At 38.8% G+C, this 24,096-nt stretch overlaps 1 protein-coding gene across 1 annotated transcript; it reads left to right on the forward strand.

Moving 5' to 3' along the window:
• Positions 1–2,102: 2,102 nt before the first annotated feature.
• DCTN6 (dynactin subunit 6) lies at positions 2,103–20,721 on the forward strand. The gene is made up of 7 exons (XM_081131040.1): positions 2,103–2,193; positions 7,965–8,029; positions 14,464–14,569; positions 15,973–16,061; positions 17,222–17,269; positions 18,623–18,765; positions 20,276–20,721. Exons 1-7 carry the CDS (start codon positions 2,171–2,173, stop codon positions 20,372–20,374), a joined length of 573 nt encoding a protein of 190 aa, XP_080987166.1. The 5' UTR covers positions 2,103–2,170; the 3' UTR covers positions 20,375–20,721.
• The last annotated feature ends 3,375 nt before the right edge of the window (positions 20,722–24,096 follow it).

A 24,096-nucleotide genomic window follows, 5' to 3' on the forward strand; every position in this document is an offset into this window, starting at 1 on the left:
CAAAACATATTTGGGGTTATATTACTTAATAATGTGTACTAAAAACACTGCTTTGACAAGTCCTGGTTTTGTTTAGTTTACATTCCACAGTATTTGTCTTTCCAGCCATCTGCCTATCATATTTTCCTCACTAAGTTAAAGAAAAATCTTATTTTCCAGTTGTGGACAGACAAATCCGCAGACTGGGAGAGGGGGAATGAGAACATGAGCATGAGGAAGAGAGGTGGGTTCTCAAAGAGTAAGACGACCCCTCCTCCCAACCCCCACTGTCCTTATGCTATTTTTTTTTTCATAGTATGTCACTACCTCTTATAAATCTATTTCTCATTTAGTTTATTGCCTGTCCACCTGCTACAAATGTGAGCTCTATTGCTGTATTCCCAGTACATAGAACAGTGCTAGGCACATACTATGTACTCAGTAAATACTTGTTAAAATTAAAAAGGCAGAGAAGCCTCTAACCTGCCTGCCCTGTGTTTCTGCCATCTGAGCCAGCCCTTAAAAGGAATTCCTGGAGTCCTGTTTCAACCAATAGGACTGAGGCTTTCCCCATCTAATCAGACCTGCACAGCTCTGACCAATCAGAGTGGGTCTGTTACGACCAATCACGAACCAGAGGCGGGGACTTCTGTCTATATAAGTCAGCTCCCCTGAGGCTCCAGGATCTTATTTTTCACTAGAGACTCTTTTCCTGGCCAGAGCTGAAACATGGAGGAGGGCTCACTGGAGCAAGCGTTCCACCGCAGTGCTGTGTTTTATAGCCATGCTGTTACCATGGAGCTGTAGGAAGTTTCCTTCCTCACCACAAGCCAAATTGGGGGTTCCTGTTGGCGCTGAATTGACATCAACTACCATCGGTTGACAGTAGCCACTGGGGATCAAAGGTTCCTCATCCCCCATCCTTTTATACTTTCTCTTCCCAAACCACATTTCCATGAGCCAGGGCCATCCTAGAAAATCCCACTTCACTGATACCAACTGTAATGAAAAAACTGATACACTGAGTATGTGACATCTGAGACTTAAAAGGTCAAAAAGACTTAAAAAGCCTTCTGGGGTCGAGAGTCAGCTTGGCTTCTTGGAGAATGAAAGTGGAATTAGAGGAAGAGGAACATGAGATTAAAGAAGAGAGAAGTAGGCAAGGGTTGGATCTAGCCCAGAGATAGGTTATGGAGAGAGAGAAGTTTGGACTTTAAAAGGAAGTAAAAACCAAACTGAATCTGGTTTTTAAAGGCTTGGATGCTTTTATCTACAGGCTTGGATGGGGTGGGGACAGGGATGGTGGGGTGACTTTAGAGATCAAGGGTGGGAGGGGCAGACAATAGGGGAGCTGAGATTAGATTAGAGAGGTGGTAGAGTAAATGATTCCAAGTGGAAGAACGATAGACACCAGGTATAGGACCAGCAGAACCTGCTGGAGTTATAGATGGAGAGGTGAGCAGTGCCCAGAGTCACTCAAGAAATCACTGGTTTGAGCAGCTGGGTGAAAGGTGGATTCCTTTACTGAGATGGAGACCAAAGGACCGACTGGCTGGAGGGCCAGGCATAAATCGAAAGCTCCGGTCTGGACTTTTTAGGTTTGATAAGACTTTGAGGCAGTAGCCAATTGAATAATCAGGTGTGACGCTCAGCAAAGAATGAACCCGAGAAAGCCAGCAGCAGGTAGAGGTCCTTAATTTATGGGATCCATCAGCTGGACCAGGAAGAGAGAAACTCGCTGAACAGGACAGAGGCCCAAGGGCCTAGCAGTAAGAATCTTAAATGAGAGACCGGAAAGAAGACTGAAAATGAACAGTGGGGTACGATGAGGTCATAATGATGTGTGTTGGCCTGGACTAAACGACTTTTAAATCCGAGTCTAGCGACCCTAGGACTGCGTTACAATCAGCGGCTGGCCGCACCCCTCCGCCCGGCACTCGCCCGCTCGCTCAGGCGGAGGAGGAGCTGCGAGCCCGAGCCCGCCCCGCCCCTCCCGGGGGCAGGCCCCGCCCCTCCCGGGGGCAGGCCCCGCCCCTCCCGGGGGCAGGCCCCGCCCCTCCCGGGGGCAGGCCCCGCCCCGGCCCCGCCCCGCCCCTCCCAATCCTGCCAGGCTATCCAATCGCTTGTAGAGATCGTCGTTACTCAGGCGCCGGTGTCGATCTGGGCTCGGATTGGAGACCCGGGCCAAACCATGGCGGAGAAGACTCCCAAGAGGTGGGTCTGCAGTTTGAGAACAGCCTGTGCTCGCTCTGCGCAGAGGTGGAACCCGTTCCTGGTCGCCGGTGGTGGGGCCTGAGATGGGGTCGTACCCCTGGCACTCGGCCTGGATGGTTCCTGAAGCCCAGGCCTGGCTCCCGCCGAGGGAGAAGGCGACCGAGTGGGGACAGGGAGGCCTGGGAAGGGACGCGGAAGCCGGGTCGGGAGGGTTCCGCCCGTCCGTCCGCCCCGGCCCCGCGCGCCGTGCCTCGTCGACGCGCCTGCGCGGAAGGGGTCGCGGGGGGGCGGGGGCTGTAGGGGGCGCGGGGCCGCCCTCGGTGCGCTGCGCTCGCGGCGGCCGTTCTCGGCGGCCCGTAGCTGCCCTCTCCGTGTGTGCTCGCGGACTCGCACCTCGGTGCCCGCGCTTCGCGGCCCGGCCCACCTGTCGCGGGCGGTGTGTGTTCGTGTAAACGGATTCGCGGTCACTTGTCACAAAGGGGGCCGCGCCTGCGCTAGAACCGAGACGTTCCGCCCGGCGGGTCCCGCCTTGTAAACGTGTGGGGACGGGAACTGGGGCTCCTGTCCCGCAGCCTCCGTTGCGAGGAACTGTCGTCGGTGGGAAGGAGCGGCTCGGCTGAGAGAAACGCTCAGGGGAAACGATTTCCCAGAGCAGCGGTGTTAGGCACCCTCTGTGACTCTTTTTGAAAAAGAAGACTGACAAACATTGTGTCTGGTGCCATAAATTAACATTTAGGTTGTCCTACCTAAGCAGGTAACTAATGTTTTTTCGCAAGCTACAGAGGAACAGACCTGCTGTGAATATTCAGTGCAGTGTTCAGTACTGTACGGTGGAGCGGAAGGTATTTGTTGTTGACTTATTTTAGCAGATCTCGGCTAAGCCGCCTCCCAGCTGCCTGCTCCCCGCTCTGCCCCACCACTCAGAGGTGCGGGGGGTCTACCCGGAGATGTTTGGACCATGTTTTAATTGACGTAATGGTGAATTTCATTATTCCTGCCTCAGAGAAGTGTGCCCATTGTGACAGTCTACCTGGGGCGCCTCCCTTAGGCATAACACGGAAGACGGAGGGGCACTTGGGGGTCGCTCCTCTCTCCACTTGTCCAGGACAAGTCAAATGTTAGATAATGCTCTTTTCATAAAAAAACCGTAGTGAGAGGTGGGCTGAGGGAATGGAAAGTTGGAATGGGAGATAAGGTCTAAAACGAGGCATTTATAAAGCCTGATTTGTTTGACCAAGGCTTAACCGAATACATAATTTTAATACACAAACCCACTCTAAATGAAAGGCATTAAAGGGTTACTATATACAAATGGTGGTACATTCAAGGATCGCATCCTTAAGCTCTCACAGGAAAAATACCCAAAATGACAGGGTTGTTACAAGAAAGCTTTCAGCAGAGAAGGGATGGTTGGTGCTAGGATAATGATGCCCCAGCAGTGAACCTTGCTTCAAGAAATTTCTAGTTTCTGGGCTTCAGTGTCCCCTTCTCTAAAATGAGAGGATTATTTTCTGATTCATGTTACTGAAGTTTTTCTTCTACTCAGTAGAAAGGTTATATATTTTCTGTGATTTCAGCACAATCAAGCAGCACATAGTAATCCAGATGGATCATTTTTTGAATTTCATTAACTTGAGCCTTGTACAAAGTTAGTGCATGTCAGAATGATGGAAACACGTGCAGCTGTGTCTAATCTCACAAACAGTTTTTAAAGTTAGACCCAGGGGTTATTAGTTTTTTGTTTGATACATAGTCTGATATGTAGTTTTTTGTTTGATATATACCTATTTTAGAGCTTTAAAAACACTTTGTGATAGGAAGTTTTGTTCACTGAAATTTGTGGAAGAATGATTTGTGTATGTCTTTAGATTTTCATATCAGTAGGGAAGTTGGTGTAATTTAAAATACTTTTGGTGTTATTTTGCACTTATATTGAAATATTGGGGGGGACTCTGGAATATGAATGATGGGGAGACATGTTAAAGAGTTTGTACCCTGCTGACACTCAGCACTATGTCTCTGGTCTAGGGCTCTGTCTTGAACTCCAGATTGGTGAGTTCCAGATTGCTGGGTCTTTCTCCTGAATTTTTAATGAACACCTCAAACTGAATTAATCTAAAATTTAACGAAATAACTTTATTTTTTAAATTTCCTTACTTTTCTACGTGCTGACGTTTTTCAGATCTTCCAACAGATATGTCAAATGTATAGTAATATATATTTTTTTCAAATGTTCCTCACATAATCTTCCTTTCTTTTTTCGTTTCCCATGGAGATCTTCCCCTTGAAGCCCTCTGTCATCTTTGCTCACTACGACTGATGCACAGCTATTTCCTGATGTTTCCCTCTGTCCCCCCTTGCTGGAGCCTGTTTCTAGAATCTGTCTTGTCTGTCAGTGTACTTTTATTTAGCTAGGTACATCTTTCAGCAGCTTCCTGATAAAGAGTGCATGGGAGATCATTTTTTCTCAAGTCCTTGCAAGTCTGAAAGTCTTTATTCTCCTTCCATCCTTGCTTGCTAGTTTGGCTGGATAAATAGCTCTAGTTTGAACATAGTTTTCCCTCACAATTCTGTAGGGATTATCTTCTGGGCTTCTAGCCTCCAGCACTAACTATTGAGGAATCTGATACCATTCTGATTATTTTTTTCCTTCAATGTGTGACTTTGGCAGGGGCGGGCAGGGAGACATATGAAACTTTAAGGATCTTTTCCATAGTGTTTATAAATTTTAAGATAATATTACTTGACATGGGTCTTTTGCATTCACTGAACTCTTTCAGAGTTGGAAACTTTTATTCCTTGGAAATTTTCTTGTATTTTTTAAAATAGTTTTCTCCACAACTATTTCTCTTTTCTCCTTTTGAGATTTCTTTTATTTGAATTCAAAACCTCACGTATTGGTCCTCTAATTGTCTTGCCCTTTTCCCCCTATTTTCTGGGGTTTTTTTTTACATTTTGTTCTACCTTGTAGGTCAAATATGTGAATATTTTTATGATTCCTGATGCATATTGTTCTAGTATTTTCAAAGAGATGTCCTGACAGTGCCACCAGAAGTGTCCAAGTATCTCAGTTAAATTATAGGTGCATCGTTATTGGATAGTTATCATAAGTAGAAAAACACCTTATCACCCCAAAAAAGTAATATGAGACAAAAAATGGGCCAGAATATAACCTATTGAATATTCCAATTATTCACATTTACTTAATAACACATCCTTTCATTTCTTGTGTCATGTTTCTGCTAGCCCAGTATCAGGCATCCTGGGTGTAATATAACAGAATAGTTTTGAACAGTGGTCTAGAAATACTGTAACCAATGCCATTGTGAACATGGCATAATAGGGTTAGATTTATGTTAGCAGGTCATTTATTTGAAGATTGAAATTAATAAAAAGTGATACTAATGAATAATAATGTCCTTGGTTAAAGAGGATTATTGCTGAAGCAAGGGCAGAAATGATTTAAAGAACAGAAATAATGGTCTTAATGTGAAACTAAGGAGTCTAAAATTCATTAAATGATACTTAAGAGTTACAAGAAAGTGCTTTTTAGATAAAATAAATAAAATTGAAGGGGTAAAACACTTGATGGGATAAGGGGGATAAAAGTCCACCCTGATTATGGAAATGTATCCAAGACCTCTTTGGCACCTGGTCTTAAGGAAATGTTATCAATCTTTTTGTTTCATTTATTTACTGAATAGGGAATGTATTTGTGTGATTCAGAATGAAAATGATTAAAAAATGCTATTTAATGAAAAAAATCTTCCGTCTCCCTTTGTGTTCCTGCTTTCCAGCTTCTCTCTCTGAAGGCAGTGAATAATATTAGTTTCTTATCTATTCTTCCAGAGATAATTTGGAAATATTCAGACAGATACAAATATTCAGCAGTTACACACTAGGACAGCTATACTGTTTGCATCAGTTGTAAATGGTGCTCAAATATTTTTAAAATTCCCCATGTGCCAAGGTTGGGGTTTTAATCCCCAGTCGGGGCTCATGTAAGAATCTACCAATGAACAATAAATCAATGGTTCTCTCTCCCCTTCCTCCGTCTCTCCCTCTTTCTCTCTTTTATATATATATATACTTTTTTTTTAAGTTAGGAAATTTGAATGCTAAATAAATACTTAAACCTTTCATTAGAATGGCAAGTGTGTCCTCTGTAAGTTCATGTTAGATAAAGTGAAAACTTGCAGTCATCAAGGAGGACAAATTAAAAACATGAATCTGCTTCACAGTAAAACATTTGGAAAAAATTTGCAATAACATTTTTTTTTTTTTTTTATCAAAGAAGTGTCAAAAAGACACCTGTATTATACTATCTACTGGAAGTTAAAAACAAGCATGTTTATACATTAATAGATATAGAACTTAAAAAATTATATTGATACAAGTAATTCACTTGCATTCTAGATTTCTTGCCCTTTCTGGTTATAAAACACTTGCTGAAATGAGAAAAGGACTTTTTAGAAAATTTATAAACCAAGGCAGTAACATTTTAGTCAACAAAGCATCAATTGTTTCACATACCAGGTTTTAATAGTTTACTTAAAATGCAAAATTCATGGCTTAGAAGACAGTTTAATAGCTTTCGTTGGTCTAGAACAAGGCAAGGCTGTTCTCATGCCTATTTAATATTGTACTGGAAGTCCTAGATAGAGCAGTAAGGCAAGAAAAAGAATGTGCATACAGATTGGAAAAAGAGCTAAAATTGTCCCTATTCACAGACAACAGAATTTTATTTTTACATGGAAAACCTCAGAGAATCTACAAAAAAAGCAAGGTCACAGGATACAAGGTCAGTACAAAATTATTGTATTTCTATATACTCACAATGAACAACTAGAAATTGAAATTTTGAAAAATCCAAATAGAATTCTGAAGTCAAAATATCTAAAATGGTATTGTTATTTCATAGAAGCTGAGAGTAGATTTAATACTATGAATAATATCATTGCAACTAAGAAACATTTTTTTTGCTCAGTGAGAACAACTTACTTAATGACTATCAATGTAATGGGAAAGTCATTCGATGCAGTTCATATCAGCACAAGGCTCAGCTAGGGCAGCACTTAGCTAGATTCAGCTGTGTCTAACAAAAGATCACAGCAGAAAATCAATATTTGTTTTGAACAGTTTGCACTACAATTTATAACAATTGATAAGCAGTTTTATATATAGTTAGCAAATAAATAGGAATATTTGTTCATTACACTGATTTCTATATTAATATTACCTTGATTAAATAATTTATACATTGCCCCTCCCCCCCTTTACAGAAATAGTGACATAGCAACTGTCCATTTTGTGGCTTTGCTTTTTTGACTTATTTAGACTGGAGATCATTTCAAATTTTTACATAAAGAATTATTCTTTCTTTTTCATGACTGTATGATAGTCCATAGTATACCATAATTTATTAACCAGCCCCCTACTAATGGATATCTGATATCTATGTTCCCAGCTTTCTGGTATTTAGAAACAATGCCGTTGTTAAAAGAAAAGGATCCAAAGCCTCTTTTTTCCTCAAGCATCGTAATAATAAGGCATCACATATGATTTTAGCCCAATGGATAGTATGCCAGCTGAGAAGTGTATAATATGTTAAACCTTACATATTAAACCTATTAAATCTTACAAATTACTTTGCATTTTTCCATCAGTTTTTTTTCTTAGCCTTTTTTCACCGGGAAAGTATCGGGATAGTGTCTATAACAATATTTGTAAACTTTACCTGTGCTAAGTGTTACCTTTTTTGCTTCCTACAGTGTGAAGATTGCTCCTGGAGCAGTTGTGTGTGTAGAAAGTGAAATCAGGGGTGATGTAACTATAGGTAAGAAATAGTTTACTAGTGTTGTTTCTCAAGAATTGATGTGATTTCATTTCAGTGTTTTACAGTAACTAGGTATTATATTTGTCTGTTTCACTGATGTCCTTATTTTATTGACAAAACAATATATTTTTTTCCCATAAGTGTTTTGTGTTTCTAAAAGAATGTAATGTGATGGAGTCTTTTATGTGATGGAGTCTATTTAAACTTCTATCGGATAAACTAATGAAGCAATATAAGTCATTCATTTTACATCTGTCGTATACCTACTATGTGCCACGCACTATGCTAGCATAGGGACACAACAATGTTTATTTTTGACCCACTTTTTAAAAATAATTGTGCTCAAATACATTACAGAAATATCTTAACTTAAAAATTAAGGAAAAGATTCAGAAGTGATAAAGTTACCCATTGTCCTGTCTTCCACAATTTTTATCCCATTTTCATTATGTGTGTTTCTTATCTTTAATTGTATATATAAATATGGAAATTTTCCAGAATTGGTATTTAGATAGTCATTTCTATCATTGTTATATTTGGTATAAAATATTTTGTATATTGGTACAAAATATACTATTTTTTTTATTGATTTGAGAGAGAGAGGTGGAGAGGGAGAGAGAGAAACGTTGACTTCTTGTTCTACTTATGCATTCATTGGTTACTGCTTTGTCTTTTCTTTTTTTAAAGTATTTTTTAATCCTCAACCAAGAGTATGTTTTTCAGTTGAGTTTTAGAGAGAGGAAGGAGGAGAGAAAGCGAGAAACATTCATGTGAGAGAGAAACATCGATCGGTTATCTCCCATCCTTCCCCACCCAGGGTTCAAACCCACAACCTAGGTATGTGCCCTGACTGGGACTCAAACCCCAGCCTTCTGGTGTACGAGACAACTCTCCAACCCACTGAGCCAACTGGCGGGAGCCATTGGTTGCTTCTTGTATGTGCCCTTACCAGAGATCAAACCCATAACTTTGGTGTATTCGGGACGACGCTCTAACCAACTGAGCTAGCTAGCCAGGGCATCCTTTGGCTACTATTAATTCATTTTTCTGATATAATACATCAGATTAGAAAGCTCCTGGGAGATACAATGATAAAGTTAAAGCACAGAGTAGAGATAAGTTATCTAATTAAAACTCAATCACCCTGCCAAGTCTTATTTTTCACTTTATAGCTTTTATTGTTTTTGTTTTTTATTAATTTTCCAGAAGAATTAATTTGTCTTTTTCCTGTTATGCTATGGATATGGAGATTTGAGCACTTAATATAAGCTGTTTCCTGGGTTAAGTAGCAATAAACTTTAGTGTAGTTTAATTAATAGATTTTTCAGGATGTTATATATAACTTTTTATCCCCTAATTGGTTATACTCTTACCATATTATACCATTATGAAATATTTTGGGAAGAAAATAATTTTTTCCTTTGCTACATTTCAGTGTAGTAGAACTCTAAAACCTATCTTTTATTTTCCTAGAAAATGAGGTATTTGGTTAAACAAAGAAACTAGTCTGAAGCTTTGAAGTATTTTCCTTAACCAGAAACTCTGTGACTTGAGGTTCTGCTGGAGCCCCTTCATTAGAGACTGCTAAAAAACAGACCTTGGGAAAAATAACAGCTCTCTTGTTAATTATAATTTGAGGTTTCATAATATCAAGCCTGTTTTTAATTAGGCTGCCTTGATTCGTGGGCCATGGGTTATTTCCTGTAAATTTTATTTTGAATGCTGAAAACATTTCAGATAGGTACCATTAAGCACAGTCCTATAGCCCCATAATAGGGTGAAAGGCTGTTTCCTGATGTCAGGACTGGGCTTGGTTGGGACATCATAGTGTGAAGGCAGAACTTGGCACAGTGGAAAAGCTCTGTGATGGAGGCACTTTGTCCCACTTAATTCTGTCTTTCTCTTCATTCGAGTTTTTAATTTAGATCAAAAGCTTCCCTTTTATTGTGGAAATATTTTTCAATAAGGCAGAACAGTGGCTTTGACTTGAGAAATTCCCAGACTATAAAGCAGTTCTTACAGGTACGTCAGCTTACAGGTCAAAGGAATCGTTTTAATTTTCAAAACAAAGCTTGTGGCTTTTTCAACTATTTATTGACATATGGAAACAAACTCAGAGATTACTTTCTGTGGCAAAGATAGAGAGGAAAAATGCCCTTAACCAAATGAGGAGAATGGAAATTTGATGCAAGGAATGTCTTTCTGGCTATGTTGCATCAAGCCCAGCCAACCATTTAGAAAAATATTTCATCAGCCAGTAAGACAGCTCCAACTCTAGACACATTTATCCAAACAAGGAGATAAGCCAAATAGGGTTTCACCACATGTGGTAAGAAAATATACAAACTACCCTGCCAGAAAGAGCCCCAAGAAAGTTCACAACAGCTTTGGGGGGGAGGGGGGGGGACTTTCCATGGTGACAGATTTTATTTTTAAAGCATTTTAACCTCAAGACCCTTAAACTTGGTTTGAATTCAGACCCATTCTAGGTGAAAGTGTAAAAGTGCTTCCTGCATGCAGAAAAGCGTGGAGCAAACTGTCCATGTTTCAGCATGCTGTCACTGCTCGGGTCTTGGGACAGGGCTATGGTGCTAACCTCCAGCGCAAAACTGTGCGGAGACAAAATTGCATTGGACGCATCATTCAACCTGAGTCAGAAGGTTCCTTTAAGAAGTTTGCCAATCCAACATGTCACTGATCCGAATGTACTACAGTAATTGATACCATATTTAGTATCAGTTTATCAGCTGAAATAGAAACAGCCCACAAGTGGGGGCTAGTGAGAAGGAAACCCAGTCTTACTTATTGGACAGCAGTCAATCCATGTTTGGGCTTGTGATCCCTCTCCACAACTGGCACTTCGCGGTCAATGCAAGAGCGCTGCTCTGTGGGCAAGCTGCACTAGAACAGACACAGACTGGCACGTCAGTTCCGGAGCACAGATGCCATGCAGATGGTACAGACTTACCACAGGGGCAGTGAGTGCCACCAGGAGTACTCACTACCGCATGCATATTTGCGGGGGACAGGGCTTGTGCTCCATGCAAATTATGTTGTACGTGGGCAAATCTGGACTTTTTTTCAAGCAAGAGAGATAATTTAGGTTTTCTTCCCAAATAAAATAATAAATATATACAGCCAGTTAAAAAAAAAGTTCAACAATCTAAAATTTTAGCAGTCACATTTACTGAAGTACATGTATCCAAACCTTTTTAGCCTCTTCCCAAAAAAGACCTATAAGAGATTTAGGGGAACTGTTCAGTTAATTGTCTCTCATGACATTACTGTTCACAACTCAAAATTTGTAGCTTGACCTTTTGTTTTTTCTGCCCTGAAGCACCAGGACTTGTAGTAGTTTGGCAGTGCTGCCACCAGGTGGAGGTAGTGTCTTAAGCACAGATCTTGCCCAAGTTGATAAAGCTCTGCCTCCCAGGCAAGGCCCTCAGATTTAAAACGAGCTCTCCAGTTATTTACTCACTACCTTATTAATAATGATTAAAAATAGTAAGACGAAAACACCTGGTTAAAATATCTCAGGCATTATTTTTAAATATTGTATAAGAAGGCATGAAATGGGATTAGTTTAATTTTTAAAAATTTGTGTTTATCTGTTTGGTTTTTTGTGTAATTAACATGTATTATATTATTATTGAAAAGGAAAAGAGCAACTTTTAAAGAAATACAGGTCCCAGTGCTACGTTTGTCTTGTTAGTCCATTCTCAGGTGTCTTTGTGCAAATCTGCTTGTTGTCCAACGCTATCTCTTAAGGACCAGCCGGATATCTAGTGCCTCTGGCTACTTATCTGTCAGTGGCAAAGGACCTGCTTTTTATCACAGCCGTGATGATCTCTTCATCCTGTACAGTTTTTAATGCTAGTATGGAAGATACCTGTATTGATGTTTTTACTATCTTAAAATAAGGGGAAGAAATTTCTCTCCTGGTAAAAGGAAATATTACCCTAATGACCTGAGTAAGGGAGTAGAAAGACCCTTTTCTTCTGTGTCTCAGACCAGGAGTTATTTTCCTGACTATGATAAAGTGATTTGTTAGCTCTTAGTGTCAGATAGTGATGAACCTCTGTTTTTTAAGAACCATTGTCCAGACCCCATAATCTCCCTTTCAAACATTACTTCCTATAATTCACACTTCAACTCGATGTGGTTATAGATTTCATCTTTTTATAGATGAGAAAACAGGCTTTTGAGAGATTAAGCACATAGCCTTTAAGTGATCGAGGCTAGAGTCTAGACTTTCTAGACAAGGGGTGGGGTCCTGGCTGGGGCTTTCATTACAAAGAACTCAAAATAGATTGTGTCCCTTTATCATAAAACATTTTGAAGTAAGATGTAAATCTGGGATTGCGCATACTACGTTTAAGTTGGTTCACAAGGCTGGAACACTTGTAAGAAACACTTCATTTCAAAGGACTCCAGTGTTTATTTCAGCATTGTTGAGCACTTCTCCCTGCAAAGTGATAACATCTAAATGCCCATTATTAAGGAATTTGTTAAATAATTATGATATATTAATATCATATGAAATATTATTCGGCCATTGAAGAGAATATCTACTTGGATGTACTTAGGTGGGAAATTAACCATGACTTATTAGGTGAAAAAAGCAAATTATACAATAATAAGTACTATTCCTTGTTTTTTAAAAAAAAAAAAATGTATGTGCTTGTAATCCATATTTTTTCCTCCTTCCAGTTGAATTTGTTTTTAACTGTCTAATGAGTTATAGTTAACATACAGTAGTACTTAAGTCTGGAATAATGTACCTCAGACTTTTAAGAAAGCTACCTCTAGGGAATGGGATTAGCATGAGAGGATCCGAGATCTCCTGGATCCTAGTCGATGCTCAACCTCTGAGCCACGCCTGGCCGGGCAAATAGTGTGTATTTTTTAACAAGAAAAAAGGCACACATGTTCACAATCATGGTCAAGTTGAGAAGCTTCCCAAGGATCTGAGAGATGTCTTCTTCTATCCTGAAATCTATCCTGAATAGGCGAATTTGCCCGGGAAATTTACTTTAGCAGCTGAGGATTTGGGGTTCCAGAAGGTGACAGAAATAACAAAGCCACTCTCATGTTACTTCTTACCAGACTGTGTGTCCTCTGTGCATCCTGTTGGAGCCCCCTGCCCCACCCTATTATCAATTTCCAGCTCTTCATTGTTAGGGAAAAAATAAGCTGTGCTGAGGTTCCTTCCAGTTCTTTGGGTACCAGGAACACCTCCTTATTCATACACTTGTGAGTGTGTGAGGTATTCCCAGTTTTTAAGATGACAAACTCAAAGGGCAAAAATAGGATGTGTTTCCCCGCAACATACAGCACTGAATCTTTCCTGCCACAGGCAGATAATTAGCAGTTTATACAATTGAATTTCATGTCAGTGTCGTCTTCCTGACTCCCTCCCCACCTTCTGTCAACACTGCCTCCCTCTCTCACTCTCAGAGTCACTTCCTTCCTGACTGCTGGTTTACCAATAAAAATAGCTTTGGAATTGGGGATGGGTAGAGTGGTTGTTAGAGGGAGAGGCTAAAATGAGGCTGTGTTTTCTCATCAGTGGTTTCATTGTCACCAGCATGCAAGGACTGTGGGTAAATGAAACCCAGGAGAGGGAAAGTCTTAGCATTCCAGAATCAGGGCTTAGGCAGTGCAGTGCCTCTGCCACCCTGGTTGGGAAGTGGACCTGTGAGAGCCCTTTCCTGTGCCCTGCCATTTGAGATGGGAGGCACTGCCTCAGGTCTCCCTGTATATCAGAGTCTCAGGACTCCAGTCATCACATTTGGCTCCTTCTACTGTCTCCCTTTAACCTTGACCTGGTTAAAAATCACATCCTAGACCAGACAACAGAAGCTCTGCCTCTTCCCCATGGGTAAACTTGTAATAGGGATAGTGACAAAGTAGCAAAGCTAAGGTTAGTTTCCATATTTTCTGACTCCCATCCTGCCCGTAGTCCCTCTTAATCATTTAATAAGAAGACTAATCCTGTAGTACACCAGCATAAGAGAGTGTTAGGTGGTTCACTTTTATGAAGGAAAGGAAGGAAGGGAATTAACTTTTATTGCCAACTATGTGCCAGAATACTGGGTCTATAAACATTATCTCATCTAATCCTTACAACAACCCTGCAAGACTGGTATTATCACCGCCTCCATTCACCGCTGAGATAACAGGGGCTTCGAAATAGAGGGTAAGCTAGGGCTGTCTGGCTCCAAAGCGTGTGCTGTCTCCACTCACCTTGGTTTGAGATTTGGCACTAACTACTGATAACAGCTGAGGAGATAACATTTGCCTTGTGTGGTGCCTGGCACATACTTTAGAAAATGTTCCAACAGCCTCCCCCCCTCACCCCCTTAGTCACCTCCTATGCTCCTATTTGAAGCATAAGCTCCACTAATAATTTCTTTTCACCATACTTTTAACAGGACCTAGGACAGTGATCCACCCTAAAGCACGAATCATTGCAGAGGCTGGACCAATAGTGATTGGTGAAGGTAACCTAATAGAAGAACAGGCGCTGATCATAAATGCGTGAGTAAGACTTTTACAGATACTCTGAACTTAGTACCACAGAGAGTGTTTTTATTAATTTCGGCTAACTGTAGGAACCTTTTATAACTGACATCTGGAAATCCCACTGTTTTAGAACTAGGGAAGCATTAAGGATCTTTTCAACACAAGTAATTAGTAAGTGAGGAAACTAAAGACTAAATGAGTAAAGAGAGTTGACCAAGGTGAGGTAGCTCATTGGTGGGTTGGTGGCCGACTAGACTCTGACTCTCAGTCTCATAATCTTCCCCTTACATACCACTACCTCCTCTATTCCTTAAGCAAACATTTCCCGAGTACTTCCGATGTCCAAGTGCTGTGCTTACCACCCTGAAGACAGACTTTTGGTTGGATTTCTTGGTTCTGGATGAAATGTTATCTTCGTATGCTTTGTAGGGGTATTACCCAGAATTATATTGGAAAAATTTGGGGTCCTAGAGGCAATTTTTAAACTTTAAAGATTAAAAAATAGTAATAAAATATTAGAACTTGTACATGATCTTAGTTAATTAGAGTGTAATACCTATGAAATTTTCATAAGCATTTGTAAAGCTTTCTAGATATCATCTTGGCAGGAAATTCAAGCTTATACCTAATTTATAGCAACAATGTGTGGAATTTTTAACAAAGACCTTGGGAAAACATTTAACTGATAAAGAGATTGTTTTTTTGTCTTAAAGCTTACTTAGGATTTGGGAGTTTCTTACTATATTAAGCAATTTCTTTTAAAAATAATATTTTGGCACCTTTATCGTAAGTCAATTAACAACAGCTATATTCTGCAGTAACTCAGCTGTCAGAGATAAATCACCATTTTAAAATGACTTCCTACTCTTAGAACACAAACTTTTTTTTGTTTGCCCGGACCAGAGACCGAACCCACAACCTTGGCATATCCGGACGATACTCTAACCCTCAGACACCTGGCCAGGGCTTAGGCCATAAACGTTTATGTTCCAAATATTTCGACTACCTACCTAACAACATAAAATAATTATTTTTTGTGAATATCTGTTTATGAGTGATTATTAAGAATGGAAAAATTTTCAACTTAGGCATGATTTTGATTCTAATTCAATAAGCTAAAAGTTATAGCTAGTATATTTTTTACCTTGTCCTGGAGAAGGCTCTCTGAGCTTTGAGTTTAAAAAATAAAAGGAAGGCTGTCTTTCTATATATACCTGTGGCTTCTTTACATTTCATTGTGGTTCTTAGCTCTGAATCAAGTATAAGGGATAAATAATTCACTTGGATTAAGAAGTTATTTACACAATTACACATTTTAAGCTTGATGTAGGTAAAATTGAGAGAATGAACCCAAATTCTGAAACAGGAGAATGGCTTATTGCATTGTTGACTCGATGATTTTTATCTTCTTTTTATAGTCACCCTGATAACATCACCCCGGACACTGAAGATCCAGAACCCAAACCTATGATCATTGGCACCAATAATGTGTTTGAAGTTGGCTGTTGTATCCTTTACATAATTTAGGATGACTCATTCTCAGCTGTCTTTTAGTACCTAAGACTCTTAGTAGAAATTGACATAATATATCTATCTTTCAAGTATATTTATTACGAGTATATTTCTTACATTTTTAGGGTTAGGCCATCCAGTTCTTTGAGAAGATTTAGCTGCAGTGTATCAAAAAAAATTATTCTCTCTCTCCTACTAAATAACCCCATAGAGTAAAGGAGGAATGCCATTTTCAGATGTGCTTGCACACACGTGTACACACACAAATATACCTTTAGCTCAGCATTTTGAAGGTACCATCTTGTTCTTATCGCTACAGCATCTTCATAGATAGCAATGATCAAGTAACAGTAGACACAGAAACAGTAATCCTGGCTTCTGTCCTGATTTGAGAACGACAGCTGTGTCCGTTTGGTTCCTGTGCAGTTTTGGGTTGACTGCTGTCTGATGCAAGGAATTGGTGGATGGGAATGAAAACATTTCATTCTGTTTTTCCCCCCAGAAATCACCACTTCTTCTGCCTGATTTCATTCTCTGAAAAGATAGTGAAGATTTTTTATGGTGTCAGCAGAACATTATTTTATAACAGAAACTACTTGGAGGGAAAAAATCTAAATGTTTAACAATAGCAAAATATTTAAATAAGACATAAAATGTACTATTATGACCATTAAGCAGTCACTTAGAATTACATTTTTAACAATTTTAATGGTATATAATAATGCTTGTAAATTTACAAGTGTAAAATAAAGTGAGCTGCAAAAGTTTATACAGTTTGATTTTACAGTTTGATTCCCAGTAAATATACATAATTATATAAAGATATGTCAAACCATCAGCAGTGTTATCATTAAGTTATTGAGTGATAGTCTTAACTTTTTAAAAACAATTGTGGAAATATGTTACTCTTAGAATTGGGGTATAAGGTCCTCATTTCTTTAAAAAACATAGAAATCATTTATTTATACTTAGAGATATTTATATTTAAAGATTAAAACTACTTTCAGACTCCCCTGAGCAAGGAATTTTGGCCAGGCTGAGCTTGCATGGCCCTTCCCACGCCTCTGTGCTCTGCCCTAGTGCAGGATAAGGTCATAGTGAGCTAGTAGGAAGAAAGAGGAACATACTTAATGTTTACTTAACTCTGGCTTACAGATTCCCAAGCCATGAAAATGGGAGATAATAATGTTATTGAATCAAAAGGTAATCTATGTTGGCACTTTTATTGTGAAAAGTGGTTACTCCTTTCTCTTTGTGGGATCTGGAATGCAGCCCGAGTACAGGCACACCTCGCTTTATTGCTCTTCATTTTATTGCGCTTTCCAGCGCTTTCATCAGCGTCAAGGCAAGACTCCACCAACGAAAAGATTACAACTCGCTGAAGGCTCAGATGATAGCAATTTTAGCAATGAAGTTTTTTTAATTAAGGTGTCTACATTGTTTTTTTAGACATAATGCTATTGCATACTTAATAGACTACAGTATAATTAGTGTAAGCATCACTCTTATATGTACTGGAGAACCAAAAATCGCCTGTGACTTGATTTATTGCAGTATTCACTTTATTGCGGTAGTCTGGAGCCAACCTGCAATATTTTAGAGGTGTGCCTGTACAAACTATGGCAAAGTGGTATGCATAGAAGGAAGGTGTGGTTGGAAGTGGACTGAAAGAGCTGTGAGACTAATTCAATCCTTTGCCTTTAAAGAACCCAATTGAGTAATGTGTTTGATACATTAAGTTAAAAATTCAGCTGTTCGTATATTTAAATCAGTACTGAACTTTATGGAAAGTTCAAATGAAAGTTTGGAAAAGATTTCTACTAAATACTAGTGTCAATGATAATTTAGTTGATTAATGTTATTGTAGAATTAAAGAAAAAAATCAGTTTTTCTAGCCATTGCCTTTCTTTAACTTCAGGTCTACTACCCTAGCCCATCAGGACCAAACCTAAGCTACTTAACCATAAATAGGGCCAGGCAGGGGGTCACATAAAGTCACCACCACTGCTGGAAAGCAGCTCCAAGAGCTTGTCCCACTGAGATCCAGAAAGATCCAGAACGAGACTTCTTTAGAATAATGCTTTATCTTTCTTGGTTCTGATTGGCATGAAAGAAAATGATTCTCTTTTTAAATAATAAAATTAGACTTTTTGTGGATCTGCTTAATGGTTTTATTTTAATTTGGATTACCAATTATTACTACCGTCATCGTCATTTTCTATTTATTATATACTTACTATGTGTCAAACCTGTGCTCAGCATTATACATTTACTATCCCATTTATTTCTTACAGCAAACTGAGAAGTAGGTTGGTCTTTCCTTTTATCGATAAACTCGCTCAGAGAATTTAAAGTGACTGGCCAAGGTCGCACAACTAATTAGAGGCAGAGCTTGGTTTTGAATACTAGTCTGGTACCTGCCTCTATGCTATACAATGAAGTATTTTAATTTTTTAAAGCCAGTTTGCATTTTTATACCTAAATTATCTTAGGAAAAAATAGTGTTCTAATCATTTGATGTCTTAAATTATAATTCTTCCTATGTTTTTACTGCAGCATACGTAGGCAGAAATGTCATATTGACAAGTGGTTGCATCATTGGGGCTTGTTGCAACCTAAATACATTTGAAGTCATCCCTGAGAATACAGTGATCTATGGTGTAGACTGCCTTCGTCGGGTGCAGACTGAGCGACCACAGGTACTAGTACTTCTCTTTAAAGGGTTCTTTCTAGGGCTGTTAATTTCCCCAAAATACCACATAATTATTTTAATGGGGCAGCAAGTCCACTATTTAAAAAGCAAATGATTGAAACACAGAAACATTTCTAAAACTAGGATTTATATGCAGTAGAATTATTCAGACTTTAAGTTAATATAAAAAATGTGTACAAATGTGACAATGAGAAATTGATTATGGGAAAAGAAAATTCAGAGATGTTATTCCTGGTCTTATGCATTTTCACTGAAGATTCATCACAAAATCTTAAAATGTATTGATTCCTCCTAAAATGTCAATCTTCAAGGGTTAGGAGTGACCCTACCAAATTTATACTGGACAGCCATCCAGGTTCCATCGACTAGTTTACTAACATAGTTAGGTTGAAAATAAATACAGCTTGTAAATATGCAAGTGTGTTTGAGTCATCTCCTGGTTTATGAGAAATGATCCCCTCCTCATGACCAAGAGTAATGAAGAGTATGTATTTGGAGTTTCTTTATTTGAGCAGTAGATGAATAAGAAAGGGCACTTGGAACTTCCTTTTGACAGAAGACATTCTGATTGAAATCTGGAGCCTCATTGATTGGCACACGCAATATACTTCTTTAGTTACCCAGCCTCCTTCCGCTCCTCTAGAAGAAAATATTTTTCAACACATTTATCACTTTGACTCTGATTCTTAGCCATATTTTATCAGAAATTTAAACTCCAGTTCTTTCAGGTTATTCTATTTCTGTAATGTTGTTTGGCTTTTATTATTACTATCATTATTATCAGCAAGTATTGCTTCTGTAGACTAAAAAGGAAATAAAAACCAATCCAGCATTTTTTCACTGTCTTTCTACATAACAGCCAAAATGATGAAAGAGGGAGAAATGAAGCTTGAGCTAGGGAAAGGAGATTAGAATTGAGCGAGAATATCTGAAATGTAATACACAATGGTATGCGGTACTGTTTTCCAAATTTCAGTAATCGTAAAGATCATGTAGAAGTCCCCATTGAAAAGGAATTCACCAGACTTAATGAATTAGAGTGTCTAGGGCAGTGGCCTAAAACATTTTTATTTTTCACGAGTACCCCTAGGGAGTTTTACAATGAGGGAAATTTGGGCAAAGCTAGTGTATGAAGAGTGAAGATCAGATGAGTATTGCAGATGTGTTTTCTGTAGGTCTTGTGGAAAGCAGTGTACTCTGGTATTTTACTTCATTGTCTTCTGTAATTGGAACTTTTTACCATTTTAGAGACCAGGGTGAAATCTATAGAAGTAACATTGAAAATTGAATCATATATATATATTTTCTATATAAAATATTTTTACTTTTCTCATTACCAAACTTAATTATATGTTCATTGCAAAAAACTTTTTAAAGGGGGTAAGCAGTAATAAGTCAGTGATAATCACCTGTAATTCCATCGCCTAGCAATAATCATTTTTACCTGTAGTCTTAACTTTGCTTTCTGTTAGTTCGTCATTATCTTTTCATTTCAGCCCCAGACACTACAGCTGGATTTCCTGATGAAAATCTTGCCAAACTACCACCACTTAAAGAAGACTGTGAAAGGAAGCTCAACTCCAGTTAAGAACTAAGAACAAGCTGTGACATGAAGATAACATTTTGCCTTTGACCACTTTCTTTTGAAAGGGCCACAGTGTTTATGCCCTTAACAGGTCACAGCATAATACAAGTTGACTTTATTTTATAAAACTGTGTTAGAAAGGGAAGTGATAGATTTTCATTGTAACTGTCCTCTATAATTTATATAAAATGTATTGTTTTCCTATATCCTTGTTCCCTTTCTGATAATTTACAGATTTAGTTTTCTTTTGTTATGTAAAATATTGGCCACTACCCATGATAGGAAAGGGCATATTATTATGTATTTATATTGTGCCATATACTAAACGAAATAAAAATGTTGATGACAGGACTTTCAGTGAGAATACTTTAATCAGTTTTTCTACTTACATTAGCTTTCCCAAAAATAACTTTTAATTTCTATTATGTACTAGCTATATTAAAGTTAATGTGTTTGTCTTTTCCTATGGTGGATTTGTAGCTGTTTAAAATTTCAGGTGAAATGTTAGCAGCTACTGAATTCATTTTGTTTCCAAGAAAAGTATTTATTTTCTTTTTAGCAAAACAAAAATGGTCAGGGAAAGATATATTCAGTAGAATACAAAGTCAAAAAGAATGGTGTCTGATGACAATGAGAAGTTACCATTAATTGAGTGGTTTTCCTGGGTTTGTGAGGACAATGAAACTAAAAGAGATTTTGATATATTTATGAATTTGTGAAATTATTTTGGCATATTACTAATTATTAATTATTGAGCTCATTATAATTCTATTTATCTAATTGCAAAATGGGAAAAATAATGGGGATTTTGCTGTAATTCCCAGTATTTTTAATAATACAAGGCATACATTTAATGGAACATACTTTTCAACTTTTGAATCAATAGATATTGACAAATACTATTAAATACTAAGATATTTCCTCTTGAAATTTTAATTGTGGATAGTAAAAACTGTTTTTAAATTTCTGAAACTGACAGGTACAAATTAGCCCGATTGCTCCAAATTTGAATGAATTGGTTTTGGTAAGAATACTCATGACTCAGTTTAGAAACCTATACTACTCTATACAGTATCTCAAAAAGGAAAGCATCACATAAAACCCTAGTTTTGATAACTGGTATTTATTCATTTTCAACTCCTGGTGCTCAACATAGGATTTTGTAGATCATGCAAATTGTCTCAGGTAAAAGATCAGAAATTACAAAACTGCCCTTAAGCCCAGCTGGTGTGGCTCAGCGGTTGAACATCAACCTATGATCACGATTTGATTCCCGGTCAGGACATGTGCCGGAGGTTGTGGGCTCGATCCCCAGTAGGGGGCGTGCAGGAGGCAGTCGATCACTCTCTCCCTCTTCCTCTCTGAAATCAATAAAGACATATTTCAAAAATAAAAGATAAAAAAATTTTAAACCCCTGCCTTTTGAATGCTATGTCAGTTCTAAAATACTACCTCTGGACAAACACTGATATGCTGATAAATGACTTCTGGTCCAAACTATCCAGGTGTGTGAGGGCACCTGTGAGATACCGCCCAAGGACTTGGTAACAAGATATCCCCAGAGAATTAAACTAAGTCAGTATGCAGTGAGAAAAGCCTCATTGTTTCCCAGGTGCACTACAGTTTTTAAGTGGTATTAATTAGAGGAAAAATGTGAACAGAATTAGTCAATTTCCCAAACAAGGTTTGGAGGAAACAAAATACGACAGTTTCCGTACAGTCATCCGCAGAAGGAGGTGCTGATTCCAAGAGATGTGAACAATTCAGTGACCAGAAGTGTTCTCTGCTTCAGGGAGGATCAGTTTACCAAGACTTGCTGTGGTCTGGAAAGAATGTACCTTGAGACCTGCCATTTCTTTTGGCTCTAGTTGCGAGCTTAACTGAACCACCTTTCTATTGCTAATATGGCCTTCAATCCATCATTCAGGAAAAGGCACTGGAATTCCATCCCACACAGTATAACTGGAGAAGCTTTCAGTCTCATGTGAATTTAGTGTGTGTAGTCCTGCCCCCAAGTCTGTCAATTTAGTCTATGAGTTCTGAATATTCTTATAAAATACAGTTTCTGACCCTTCAGGACAAAGAACCACAGCCCAGACAGTTTATTGTAAACCTCACCCCTTGGCGCTTCTCCACAGCCAGGCTACCTGCCTTTTCCTAGACACAGTCTATCTCACTGAGACTGCCCTTCAGCTTTGTGAGAGATATTCTAGGCAGTTACGCTAAATGATAGGACAAACCCTGACAGCTTGTGACATACAAAGTGGCAACTGAGCAGGGAGAAGAAAGAAATCATTCTGTCACAGCTTCTTACTGCAACTTGGCGAGAGATTGGATCTGATCTTGGGCCAAGATGATGGATTTTCACCAGGGGAATGGTGTCAGGTCTAGAAAGGGCACTTTGCGCCCCTCTCCATTTCATAAACACACACTAGTGTAGTCATCTATGCAGTGTAGAAAATTATCCCAAATATATAGCACCTTAAAACAATGAACATGTATTACCTTACATAGTTTCTGCAGGTCAAGAATCTAGGAGTGGCTCAGCTGGTGGTTCTGGCTCAGTGTCCTTCATGAGGTTTCACTCAAGGATGTCAGCCAGACCTGCAGTCATCTGAAGACTTGACTGGGGCTGGACATCCGCTTCCAAGATGACTGCCTACCATGGCTGTTGGCAGGCGGCCTCAGTTCCATACCACACAAGCCTCTCCACAGGGCTGCTGAGTATCCTCGTGACATGGCAGCTGGCTTCCCTGAGCTTACTTCAGATCCAAGCGAGGAGAGACCTACTCTCTAAAGTTGCATACCATCACTTCCACTTCATTTTATTTGTTAGAAGCAGGTCACTAAGTCCATCTTATACTCGGGAAGGGACTAGGCCCCACATTTTAAAAGAAGAAGCATCCAAGAATTCATGTTCTAAAACCACTGGCATATACACACATCCATTTAAACTGGGTTCCTTCCAATGCGCTGTTGGCATCTCTTAGGGGTCTCCACACTGGGGAAGAGGGCTGTTTATTAATGGGCCATAGCCCATGACATCATCAAAAGTCTTCATCTTATAACCTATAAACCCTATCTTTTTTTTTAAACAGTATATTTTATATATATATACACATATATGTCTTTATTGATTTCAGAGAGGAAGGGAGAGTGATAGAAACATCAGTGATGAAAGAGTCATTGATTGGCTCTCAAACCTGGGCATGTGCCCTGACTGGGAATTGAACAGCGATTTCCTGGGTCATAGGTCGATGCTCAACCCCTGAGCTATGCCAGCCGGGCAAACCCTATCTTCTTAAAAACGTATATCACTTGTCCCTAAATGTATATTTCATTAAGCATCAGTTTAACTTATCTAGGCTTAGTAGCAATTATTATAAATAAAAATCTTGAAGGATAAGAATGTTGAAAATAATACAAAAACTAGTTTTAACACCACTTAGTAAACTCACTGATATTTTTAAAATTTGTATTCCTTTACTAAACTTGTAGAGAACCTACTACATGCCAGGCACTGTTAAAAGCAGTTTATACATAACTTATTAATTACACATTAACTCACTTAATTCTCTTAACAATCAGGTATCACTATTTTACAGATGTGGAAATTGAGGCACAGAGAGGTTAAGTAACTGGCCAAGGTCACTCAGCATTTTGGCTCCAGCATTCACGATCTTAATCCCATTCAATGCTGCCTTTTGGAAGACTTGTTAAACCTTTTAAGAT

The sequence above is a fragment of the Miniopterus schreibersii genome (genome assembly GCF_964146895.1).
Source record: "Miniopterus schreibersii genome assembly, chromosome: 2".
Taxonomy (NCBI): Eukaryota; Metazoa; Chordata; class Mammalia; order Chiroptera; family Miniopteridae; genus Miniopterus; species Miniopterus schreibersii.

Bases quoted from the DNA above. Each gene is read 5' to 3' on its own strand.
- DCTN6 (XM_081131040.1), top strand. From the start codon at position 2,171: ATGGCGGAGAAGACTCCCAAGAG. The intron at 2,194-7,964 runs GTGGGTCTGCAG...TGCTTCCTACAG, and splicing joins GCGGAGAAGACTCCCAAGAG to TGTGAAGATTGCTCCTGGAG. The intron at 14,570-15,972 runs GTGAGTAAGACT...TTCTTTTTATAG, and splicing joins CAGGCGCTGATCATAAATGC to TCACCCTGATAACATCACCC.